Source organism: Chaetodon trifascialis, chromosome 7 (genome assembly GCF_039877785.1).
Source record: "Chaetodon trifascialis isolate fChaTrf1 chromosome 7, fChaTrf1.hap1, whole genome shotgun sequence".
Taxonomy (NCBI): Eukaryota; Metazoa; Chordata; class Actinopteri; order Chaetodontiformes; family Chaetodontidae; genus Chaetodon; species Chaetodon trifascialis.
This window is the reverse complement of record NC_092062.1, coordinates 1,207,940-1,220,100: the sequence shown is the minus strand read 5'-3', so window position 1 is coordinate 1,220,100 and position 12,161 is coordinate 1,207,940. Positions and strand designations below refer to the sequence as shown.

Here is a 12,161-nt window from a genome sequence, read left to right as displayed (position 1 = left end):
TCCCCAAACTGTGAAAAGTTCTACAGAAATAAGACAGGCTAAATCATTAGCATAATTTAAATCCCTTCCTTTTATAGGGAAGCATATATGAATATTTAATACATTGCTGGATTTTAACTTCCCACTCTTGCCATGCTTAAGTTTGAACTTTTATTTCATTTCCCATTGTTTTTATGTTGTTTGATCCTTGTGTGTTTTTTGTTTTTTTTTCTGTAAAGCACTTTGTATCCTTGTTAAGAAAAGCGCTGTACCAGTGCCAGTTGCACATGTACTATCATGTGTTGTGTGAGATTTTTTTTTTTTTTCAATTTTTGCCTCTCTGTGCAGCAGTATTTGCTCTGCCTGTTGCTGATGTGTTGTGTCATTCCAGAGTACAGGAGGACCACCCCATTATGTCTTTCACTGTTTCCAAAAATGGAAGGTTAGCTCTACTCAATGTTGCCACTCAGGTGAGCAGCTAGTTACTTCCTCACATTTCACATGACAGTACCGTATACTTTCCTTTCCTTTGAACTTCAGCTTGTCACTGCAGCAGCAGTTCTGGTTAATATTGATTTTGAAATGCGTGTCTCAGTAAATGCTGTACATTTCTAGGGAGTGCACCTATGGGACCTGCAGGACCGGGTGCTGGTGAGGAAATACCAAGGGGTGACCCAGGGCTTCTACACTATCCACTCCTGCTTCGGAGGGCACAATGAAGACTTCATTGCTAGTGGCAGTGAAGGTATGACAACATAATGTTTAGTTGGTCAGCTCAGCTGCTTTTTGTTGTGGACTGAACCAACAAAAAGAACATTACAAAAAATAAAGATTACAAGAAGAACTGTCAAAATGTAAAGACATTATCACAGTTACTTTCTCACACTTGAAAAAGCTCCTCTTGAGCCATAGCCTGCACGTGGACTTCTTTGAAGAAAAACATAAACACATCTACAAACCCACACATTTCCTAAATCACACCAAAACATCATGGGAACACGTGTCTCAAGCAAGTTGGAGCTAAATGTAAAGTATAAAGCAAACAGCCACACTATCAGCTCAGAGTGACCCCTGTGTGTGTTTGCTTATGCATAGCCTGAGAAGTACTCTACATTATATATACACAGATTTGTGTCATTTGTAAAATTGATGAAGTTGCCATTTAAGTCTAATCCAATAAACAGGTTGCAGCTGATTAAGTGTCCTGTCTCCTGTCAGATCACAAAGTTTACATCTGGCACCGGCGCAGTGAGCTGCCCATTGCAGAGCTGACTGGTCACACCCGCACAGTCAATTGTGTGAGCTGGAACCCTGTCTTGCCCGGACTGCTGGCCAGTGCCTCTGATGATGGGACCGTTCGAATCTGGGGACCTGCCCCTTTTCTGGATGTCCAGGATGCAGAAGGGCTCAATGGTATGAACATGAAAACTAGTAAGTCTAGTTGTTCGGGGTAAAATTTCAAAGGCTGTGCATGTCATCATTGTATGAAGTAAAAGTATTTAGGGCTGCACTTTTCTCTCACTGTTGTATTTGTTAGATTATCTTCAGTTTACATAAGTAGGATGAGAATCCACAGTTTCTTTCTACATTTTTGCAACAGTCCTCTTGAACACAGACATTTCAGGTTCTAAATGTTCATTAAATGTTAAATGGACTGCACTTAAAGAGCGTTTTTCTACCTTAACAGACGAAGCTTTTCCTTCCCTTATTGACACACTTGCACATTGATGGTGCTCATGAGTCAAACCACCACCCTGCAGTTTAGAGGACAACCTGCTCTGCCTCCTATATGTTAATCAATAATAATATATATATTTGTAATGAAGTAAGATAAACTTAATTATGTAGTGCATAAGACATGTAAAAAACAACATTAAAAATAGTTCAAAAGAATGCAATGCTGAAATGTCTTTTAAAAGAGATTCAAATGAAGAAACAGACCTGGTTTGCCTGATATCCTCAGTCAGTCAGTGGGCCATGACTTGGCTTAAAAGACTTTGTCTCACATGGGGTGTAATACAACGCACAACAATACAAAAATAAACACGAGACAAAACAAACTATGGCGAACCAGGTAATGAAAACTGAGACACGCTCACAGGCAACTAGGTAACAAGAAGCACTAGGATACAACAAGACAAGGTATAGCTGGAAAGTTTCGCATGGAGCTCAAACAATCTGGCAGCGAGACAATGCCGCCACGCTGCTTAAATGCAGGGAGAAAATCAGTGGATGAGCGTCAGGTGCACCGTTTGCCTTCTGCGCCGCCAGGCCACACCTCCACTGCAGAAAACAGAAAAACACATACACACAGCCCCTATACAGAAAACAAAACCAACACATCTTAAAGCGCAGTCTAACATGGGGTTAGCAAGTCAGAGCAGGGTCAAACCCCACAGAGGCTTTACAAGTAATGATTAAAGTCACAAGATACAGTATATTCTAAAACATACAGGTAACCAATCTAGAGATGCTTAGATTGGGGTTATTTGCATTGTTGGGTCTTGGGAGAAGTTGTGTTATACTTATTTATACAAACTTAATTTGTATAGCAACTTACAAACTAGATTTGCAGCTCAAAGTGCTTTACAACAAAGAAGTCATATGCATGAGGTGAATGCTTGACATAGAAAAGACAGAATGGACATAAAAACAGGGATAAAAAAAAAATTATGTAAAATAAGATACAGATGGAAACCCACTTGATAATTATAGTAAAACTAAGATAGAGTAAGGATGAAAAAAAAAAGATGGTGCATAAAACCACGGAATAAAATAGATCACATAGAGTGCATAAAACCAGGTAAAATACAATGATTTGAAAGAAGTGCAACAGTGCATAAGGATGAGGCAAACCACAAACGTTTCAGATCTGGATCAGGAAGTCATAGCAAGTTAAAGCTAAAGCAAAGAGATGTGTCTTTAGCTAGTTTTAAAAATATTTAGCAAGCTGGCTACCCTGATATCTGTAGGTAGTGAACTTTGAGGCGTAATTGACAAAGGCTGCATTCCTGATTTTCTTTTTGGCTGTTGCTGAAAACCCTCTATAGACCAGCATCAGGTGATCACAGTGTCCTTGAAGTCAAATGATAAACAAGGGAGTTAGCAGTGCTTGGTCCTAGGCCATGAAGGGCTTTGTATACAAGGGGGAGGACCTTAAAATCAATTCCAAATGCTACAGGAAGCCAGAGCAGAGCAGCTAAAACTGCGCTAATGTGCTTTCTCCTCTTGGTTCTGGTTAATAGTCGAGCTGCAGAGTTTTAATGAGCTGAAGTCTTGCAGTGTTTTTTTGCAGGAAGAAACAGATGTCATGTTTCTCAGACTCATGGTCTCCAATTATTTTCATCAGAATTTAATCGGAGATTGCTGATTATTGTAGGAAGAACAGTTTTAGTGCTGTGATATGTTCTAAAGCATTCCTCCAGTATGTTATTTTCTTTAAGAAAGGACTGAGATTTGACTGAGACTTTCCGGTATTCTCGGTTCTTCCTTTTCTGGTATCTTACTGGTGAATGGAAGGTTGGATATTGGCCTATAGTCTGTGAGTACATTACTAACTAGGTTAGGTTTCTAGTAATGGTTTTACAGCAGCTGTTTAAACACATCGAGGAGGATGCTTGTCTTACACATGTATTTAGAATCTTAAGGACATGACCTGAAACACTTTCAAACTGTTAAAAATGTTGTAGGTACAGGGTCAGCACATGAGGTGGACAAGTTAGACGAGCTCAACGAATGTAATACGGGAGAATTTTCAAATGGTTACATCTTTTTTACAGGGTTTGTTGAGGTCATCTGTGTTCACATCAGCAGCAACCTCTAATCAAGGTTATTTTGTTATTGAGGAACAATGCAAGTTTTCATCATTTGATGTCAAGAACTGTGAACAGGTGGGGGCGGTGCTGAGTAGCTGGTCAATAGTGGAGAATATTCTAGAGTTCCCAACATTCTCTGTAATAATCTTTGAAAGGTAATGTTTTCTTGCCATACATGTTTGTTATAGACATTCTTGGCTTCTTTTTATATATTACAAGATTACTTACTAACTAAAAATGATTTGACATTAAAAAGCTGATTTCAGCTGAAGGCCTTCTGTGATAGGATAGGGGACTGGCTGTGCATGGACATTGACAAATTTAAGGTTACTGAGACAAATACCAGATGGCTTGTGATTGCTATGATATGTTTGACTACTGGTATGTTTAAGGAAGCGGCATGGTGTCTGTCTCATTTCTGATGTCTGTGGTTATTGTTGTGGTAGCTTTAACCTATTCCTTAATTGGTGATTGTGGTGGAAGTTGGGTCCCTGGAGAATGTGACGAAGAAAGGGACGAGGAGCATAGGATCCCTGACTGGGACAGAGACATCCTCTGAATTCCTTGGATGATGTGAGACAGAGTGTCAGGTGAGGCTCTCTGTCTATGCAGGCTGAACTTGTCACCTATGTGTGCATTCTTGTTGTGGCCAAGAGCATGTTGCAGTTTAGCGCCAAGTACCCCATGAGGCCTAAAGTGGTCTTTACAGTTCCAAAAGATATTGAAATTGCTAATAAACTTAATTCCATGGTCAAGGCATTCCAATGTCAGCCATGTATTTAGGGCAAGGAGTCTGCTGAAAGATTTGATGCCTTTCCCCAAGGTTGGAATGGAACATGATATAAATCAAATCAAATCAAATCAAACTTTATTTATATAGCGCTTTTCATACATATTAAAATGCAACACAAAGTGCTTCACAGGATTTAAAAACAATAGAAATCAAAATAAAGCAACAATAAAAACCCATCCCTCCCACCCTCTGTATGTACAAACACCCACCCTCAACTACATGCATACACACGCGCACATACACGCACATACACACATACATACACACACACACACACACACACACACACACACACACACACATATGCACATTCTTACTGCAGACGATGGGAGGGGTAACGAGACATGGCAGGGCACGAATGACTGAGGAAAAGGCCACCTTTGGGGTCGTCCACACCAAGAGACATCAGGGACTGTGAGCACAGGGGGCACCCGCACCCGAGCCCACCCAAGCCTGACAGACCGGTGGACCCCACACCAAGGTAGGGAGTCCCCCAACCAGCCGGGCCAAGAGGGCCCGAGGACAGCCCCCCCTGCAAGAGATCAGACACATCTCTCAGTGTGGAGGACCCGCCGAGGAAACACTGGAATTTAAAAATAAATAAATAAGTAAAAAATATATATATATATAAACATTTAAAAGAAGAAAAGTTCATAAGACAATAAGTAAAGTAGATAAAATAGAGTAAAATAACACAATATATAAGACATGAACATTGAATGAAATGAGATGAGTAAAGGAAATAAATAGTAAATAAACTATGAATGAAAGCTATAGATAAACTATAAAAAAACTGAGTAAATGAAATAAATAGTAAATAGTCATGTCGTTAAAACATACAACTAAAGTATGATAAGAGGCCTGATTAAAGGAATGAGATAAATCAGACATAGCAATTGAAAGCCTGATTTAAAAACGTGAGTCTTGAGCCTCTTTTTAAAAACATCAACGGTCTCTGCGGCCCTGAGGTTCTCCGGCAGGCTGTTCCACAGTCAGGGGCCATAATGACTAAAAGCCGCCTCCCCGTGTGTTTTAGTTCTTATTTTTGGTATGGTTAAGAGGCCAGAGCCGAAGGACCTCAGGGTCCGCGAGGGTTGATATGGTAAAAGTAGGTCAGATAAATAAGAAGGCCCAAGACCGTTAAGACATTTGAAAACTAATAAAAGAACCTTAAAATCCATCCTGAAACACACAGGGAGCCAATGCAGTGTTTTTAAAACTGGTGTAATGTGCTCCCGCCCTCTGGTCCTCGTCAGCACGCGAGCGGCTGAGTTCTGCAGTAATTGAAAATTTGAGATACTCTTTTTGGGAAGACCAGAGAGCAGGGCATTACAATAATCTAAGCGACAAGAGATAAAAGAATGCATCAGCACCTCCGTGCTGGCCTGAGAGAGAAACGGACGGACTCTGGCTATATTCTTAAGATGGTAAAAACCTATCTTTGTTATGTTTTTGATGTGTGGAATAAAAGTAAGCTCAGAGTCAAAAATCACGCCCAGACTTTTTACAGAATGTGTTGGTTCAAGATCTTTTAGTTTTGGTAAAAGTTCTCTCTCTGGCCTTCAGGACCAATGACTAAGACCTCTGTTTTGTCCTGATTGAGCTGAAGGAAATTTTCTGCCATCCATGACTTGATGTCTAAAATACAGTTAAAAAGGGCATTAATAGGCCCTGTGTCATCAGGAGACATGGCAATGTACAGTTGCGTATCATCAGCATAACTATGGAAGTTGATGCCGTGCCTCCTGATGACGTCCCCGAGGGGTAGCATGTACAGATTAAAAAGAGTTGGACCTAAAATTGACCCCTGGGGAACCCCACACTTGATCTTATGGGTACCCGAGGAACATGCATCCCAACTTACAAAGAAGTGTCGGTCAGTGAGGTATGAGACGAACCAGTTAAAAGCAGTACCTGAGAGGCCGACCAGGTGCCTCAGTCTGTTTAATAAAATGTGATGGTCTACTGTATCGAAGGCGGCAGTTAGATTCAGTAGCACCAAGACTGTGAGCTTGTGTTTATCTAAGTTGCACCTGATATCATTTAAAATCTTTAATAGGGCTGTCTTGGTACTGTGGTTCATCCTGAAACCAGACTGATACCTTTCTAAAATGTTCTTTTTGTTTAAAAAATCATTTACTTGGTTAAAAACCAGTTTTTCTAAAATTTTACTTTAAAAAGGTAAGTTGGATACAGGTCGATAGTTATTTAGAATATTGGGGTCTAAATTGCTCTTCTTCAGAAGGGGCTTCACCACCGCCGTTTTAAAGGAGGCGGGGAAGACACCCGTCTGAAGAGAGCAATTCACCATGTATAACAGCTGTTCCTCAAAGAACCCATAGAGCGTTTTAAAAAACGGTGTGGGAATTGGGTCTAAAAGGCAGGTTGTGGATAAAATCACAGGGTGCTGGTAAAATCTCTGCAGGAGTGCTCTGTAAAACCTGGATAAAATTTGCAGCCACTTCAGGAGTTAGGTAGCGCTTCCTCACTGTTCTCACTGGTGCCTCCCGCTGAATAAAACTGGCGATGTTAAAAAACACACATGAGTGATCGGACACAGCCAGATCCACAACAGAGGACACCCCCACAGACGTTATGATCAGGTCCAGGGTGTGCCCCCTGCTGTGGGTCGGCTGTGTAACGTGCTGTTCAAAATCCATACAGTTTAAAAATTCTCTGGATACTGGGTCCGAGTTGTTGTCAATGTGTAGATTAAAATCACCAGCTATTAAAATCCTGTTTAGGTGGTGTGAATGATTGATAAGAAATCAGAGAATTCACTGATAAAAGAGGATGAATACTGGGGTGGTCTATAGATCGTTATGCAAAGAATAGGAGGACTGCTAAAAACAAAGGCATGGTGCTCAAATGATGTAAAAGTGTTAAAAGGAACTGCATTTGCAGACATTGTAGTTCTAGTGATAGATGCAGTGCCGCCTCCCTTTTTGCCACCCCTAGTAGAGAATAAAAAGTTAAAATTTGGTGGGGAAGCCTCAGTGAGAACAACAGGTGCATCAGTGCCGAGCCATGTCTCTGTAAGGAGAATACCATCTAGGTTTTTGTCTAAAATTAAGTCATTTATGATAAAAGATTTGTTTAAAAGAGAGCGCACATTCAGCACAGCCAATTTGATAGCTGTGCTGAACGTGCACTCATCATGGTGTTTTAAAGGAATGGTAAAAACAGTGCTGGGTCTAAAAACAGTCCTGGGCTTTGAATGTCTGTGTGAAGTGATTGATGTAATGATGTGAATGTCCTGAGGTTTCGGTGGAGAAGACAGGGTTACTGCAGGGAAGGTGTGCATGGTGTGGGTGAAACATGTAATGGGTGAGGGTGAGTGTGGAGCAGAGTGCTTGTGTGCATGAGTCATACCAGTTAGTCAGGAGGTGGCTGAAGTGCAGGACCGGACAGTGAGGTCAATGTTGACTGATAAAAGCCGTTAGCCCTCCTGGTTGGGGTGTAGGTTATCCCTTTTAAAAAGGCAAGGCCTGTTTAAAAACGCTATAAAATTGTCCACATACGGGATGTCTCTCGTCAGGCAGTAACCCTTCAGCCACAGGTGCAGCTGGCGAAGCCGGCTGGTGATGACGTCACCATAACGTGGTGGGGGAAGCGGGCCAGAGATAATTAGTCGCTTCCCAGTGTCCAGCAGGCGGTCGATCAGCGACACGAAATCCTTTTTTAGGACCTCCGACTGCTGGTTTCTAAAGTCATTGATGCCTGCTTCCAAGACCAGTGTGGAGGCTGGGCTGTGTTCCGCACACAGTTGGAGAGCGGTGGATGCAACCTCCGTGACGCGGGCTCCAGGGTGGCAGAAGGTCCGGCCGCCGAGCACCGCCACGTGCCAGACCATGGAGGTCCCCACCACCAGCACCGAGGGGAAGGTGCGCTGCCCCACTGGCTCCCTGGGGGTGCGGCGGTGGCGAGGTGGAACCTGCTGGCGTCGCGACGCGGGTGCTCCAGGCCGAGCTGGAGGGGAGCGGCCATGTTGGACTGGCAGATCCCGGGTCTTGGACTGGTGAGAGCCACGGCCAGGTGGGTGGGCAGGTCCTGGAGGCGAGCTGGGCCAGGCACCGACGGGAGGGAAATCCTGCAGGCTTAGGATGTCGAACCTGTTGTCCAGTGGCAGATCCAGAGGCGGTGGAGGAGGAGATGGCCGAGCTCCAGCGCCCCGGTGCACCACCGACCAGGGCTCCCTCGGCCTAAGTGGGGTTGAGCTCACCGGGCCCTTCACCCCGTCCTCCCCAATGAAGCAGTGCGACTCATCGGGGCGAGGGCAAGAAGTGGAAGGTGCCGATGTTTTAGGCTTGGCTCCCTGTCGGTGCCAGCGGGACTCGGCCTGTGCTGGTGCCGGAGTACCGGTGGTGATCGAGCCTGTCCACGGTAGGGTGGTGTTATTTGTGGCCGCCATGTTCCGGTCACCAGCGCTGGATCGCCTCAGGTAGGCGATATGTTTCGCCTGAGTCGTGGCGACAGTGGAGAAATCCAGGAGGATTTTATCTTTCTCTCTGAGATCGGCCCGCAGACCGGAGATGCTCTCCCTCAGTTTTGAGAGGGTGGGGAGGCAGGACTCGCACACCGCCATCATACCTGAGGCCACTATAGGCTCAGGCAGGTCGACAAACCTGCCAGTATGTTTTGACTGACAATTGATCAGTTTCTCCAGTTGCAGGCAAAAGTCTTTATTCAGGACCACAGCGCCAGTTTTCTGATCCAATTTGAATAATTGTTTTCCGGTCACTTGAGGATGCCTGGCAACAACTGTGTTAGTCTCAGTCTTTGCCATTCTTACATCCTTAGTTAGCCTATTGGAATGATGTCTGGCTTAGGAGTTAGCAATATTTCTCCCGGCCTTTGGCCTCACAGTGGTCTTGGCTGTTTCTTGGGTTACAGCCAGCCTTACTGCTTATGGTGTGATTAGTTTTCCTGGCCTCAACATAGTTAGTATTATCACACCTTCACACCTTTGGTCATTCAGAGTCAGCAGGTCACACCAGTTTTGCAGTGAGAATTCAAGGGGCGGAGTGAGCGTCGGTGCCCTCTTATTTAAATTCTTGCTGGATTTGCCTTTGCAGTGGGCGAAGTCAGCCAAAGTCTGGTCTAGCATCAGTGCTGCGCTAGTAAGAAACACCTTTAGGGATGGCTAGTTTGTAAACCTCAGAGCTGATCCAGTGGTGTTAGGATGCATCCAGGGCAGTGTGTCCACCAAATCTGTAACCGGGATGTTCCACAGCTGAAGTAATTGTCTATAAAAGTATGTCCATTTTCAGCAACATGTATAGAGGTTACCTAATTTATTAGGTGAAGCTATTCTAAAATCACACACATCCCAAGACTGGAGTTCTTTTAATATTTTGTCCAGCCTGTTATATTACAGTTTTTCTCCATTGGTTTGGCTCATTACTTGAAACAGAAATTACATTCTCAAGTAACATGGACAAACCTCAAAAACACTTAGCAATTGTTCACCACAGAATTGAATTCCTCATTCATTTCACCAAATTGCAAACGTCTTAGTACATGTCTCAATGTCTCAGTATATCTTTGCATCTTTGATTAAATACAGGTAGCCTACAGTTAGCTCAGTTAGCCTACATTTAGCACAATTTCTAAGTGAATAGATCTTGCTGATCTAAACTGATTGTTGATTCTCAGTCTAATGGTTGTTCTCTCCAAAACATGTCAGCATCATTTCATTGTATAAGTCATCACATGCAAAATAGTCTGTTCAATTGTCAAAATTAGTCAAGAACATAATACCATGAATACCATACATGAATCTCTTGGAACATTTGATAAATTGATTACAGTACTTGACAGTCAGGTGAAACTAGAACTTGACTAACGAGGAGGTGTTTCACACATCTTAGATGACCAATCAAACAGTATGTTTAGTTACCTGACAGGTGCTGTCCATGGTTGTGAATGCTGCCAAACATGTATATATAGAGCTTGACCACAGGGACCAGTACAATCCCCTTCAATCAGTGTAGGGGATGGTCGCGACATGCACTCCGTTTCTTCCCTCGTTGCATTGCAAAGGAGAATATACGCCGTGATTGGGATGATAATCTGTGGCCAGACAGACAGCAGTGTGGCCAGGAGGGTGAGGAGGACAGCCAGAAGGGCGAGGACAGTGGCCAGGAGAGGAAGGATGAGGACAGCGACTAGTGAAGAAGAGTTAGTTGTGAAACTCCAGCTTTATTTACAGCACTGTAGGCTACATATAATTTTCCTTGTTTTTTGTTTATGTGTTTATATTTGAGTATATTATGCTGCATACATTTTCTTTTTACTCTGATGTATAAAAGTTACTTTATGTGTATGAATAAAAATGGTTACAATATCCTTGGCAGTATCAATGCAATGTGTGATGTCAAACCTTGGAGGCTACTCTTACCTTAAAATCATATTTTTTTTCCAGTTTTATACACAATTGTATTGTTAGCTAGACCAAAAAACTAGTACAGTAACCATTTTCAATGAAGGACTGGGCTAAGACTGAGAGTTGCACATGAGGGATATTTCAATGGTCCTCTGCCACAGTGACAAAACATCTAAACATTTTGACTTGCAGTGCTTACACAATGCCAAAGGGACAATGCATTTTGGGGGCACTGACTATTTACAGGTGCTGGTCATAAAATTAGTATATCATGGAAAAGTTGATTTTTTTCAGTAATTCCATTCAAAAAGTGAAACTTGTATAATGTATACATTCATTTCACACAGACCGACATATTTCAAGTATTTACTTCTTTTAATATTGATGATTATACCTGACAACTAATGAAAACCCCCAATTGAGTATCCCAGAAAATTAGAATATTGTGGAAAAGGTCAATATTGAAGATATCTGGTGCCACACTCTAATCAGCTAATTAACTCAAAACACCTGCAAAGGCCTTTAAATGGCCTCACAATCATGGGGAAGACTGCTGACCTGACAAATGTCCAAAAGACGATCATTGACACCTTGCACAAGGAGGGCAAGTCCCAAAAGGTCATTGCTAAAGAGGCTGGATGTTCACAGAGCTCTGTGTCCAAGCACATTAGTAGAAAGGCAAAGGGAAGGAAAAGATGTGGTAAAAAAAAGTGTACAAGCAATAGGGATAACCGCACCCTGGAGAGGATAGTGAGACAAAACCCATTCAAAACTGCGGGGGAGATTCACAAAGAGTGGACTGCAGCTGGAGTCAGTGCTTCAAGAACCACCACTCACAGACGTATGCAAGACATGGGTTTCAGCTGTCGCATTCCTTGTGTCAAGCCACTCTTGAACAAGAGACAGCGTCAGAAGCATCTCACCTGGGCTAAAGACAAAAAGGACTGGACTGCTGCTGAGTGGTCCAAAGTCATGTTCTCAGATGAAAGTAAATTTTGCATGTCCTTTGGTAATCAAGGTCCCAGAGTCTGGAGGAAGAGAGGAGAGGCACAGAATCCATGTTGCCTGAGGTCGTAGTGTCAAGTTTCCACAGTCAGTGATGGTTTGGGGTGCCATGTCATCTGCTGGTGTTGGTCCACTGTGTTTCCTTAGGTCCAAGGTCAATGCAGCTGTCTATCAGGAAGTTTTG

General features: G+C 43.0%; 1 protein-coding gene across 2 annotated transcripts in view; it reads left to right on the top strand.

Moving 5' to 3' along the window:
- Positions 1 to 12,161, top strand: part of wdr26a (WD repeat domain 26a) — a 58,313-nt gene that overhangs the window by 39,108 nt on the left and 7,044 nt on the right. The window contains exons 11-13 of one of the 2 annotated variants that reach the window (XM_070965949.1): positions 371 to 449; positions 595 to 724; positions 1,198 to 1,392. In XM_070965949.1, coding sequence (XP_070822050.1) covers positions 371 to 449; positions 595 to 724; positions 1,198 to 1,392 — 404 coding nt within the window. Of the gene's footprint in view, positions 1 to 370; positions 450 to 594; positions 725 to 1,197; positions 5,180 to 12,161 lie in introns of those variants that run through there. The other variant, XM_070965948.1, reaches the window with a different exon arrangement.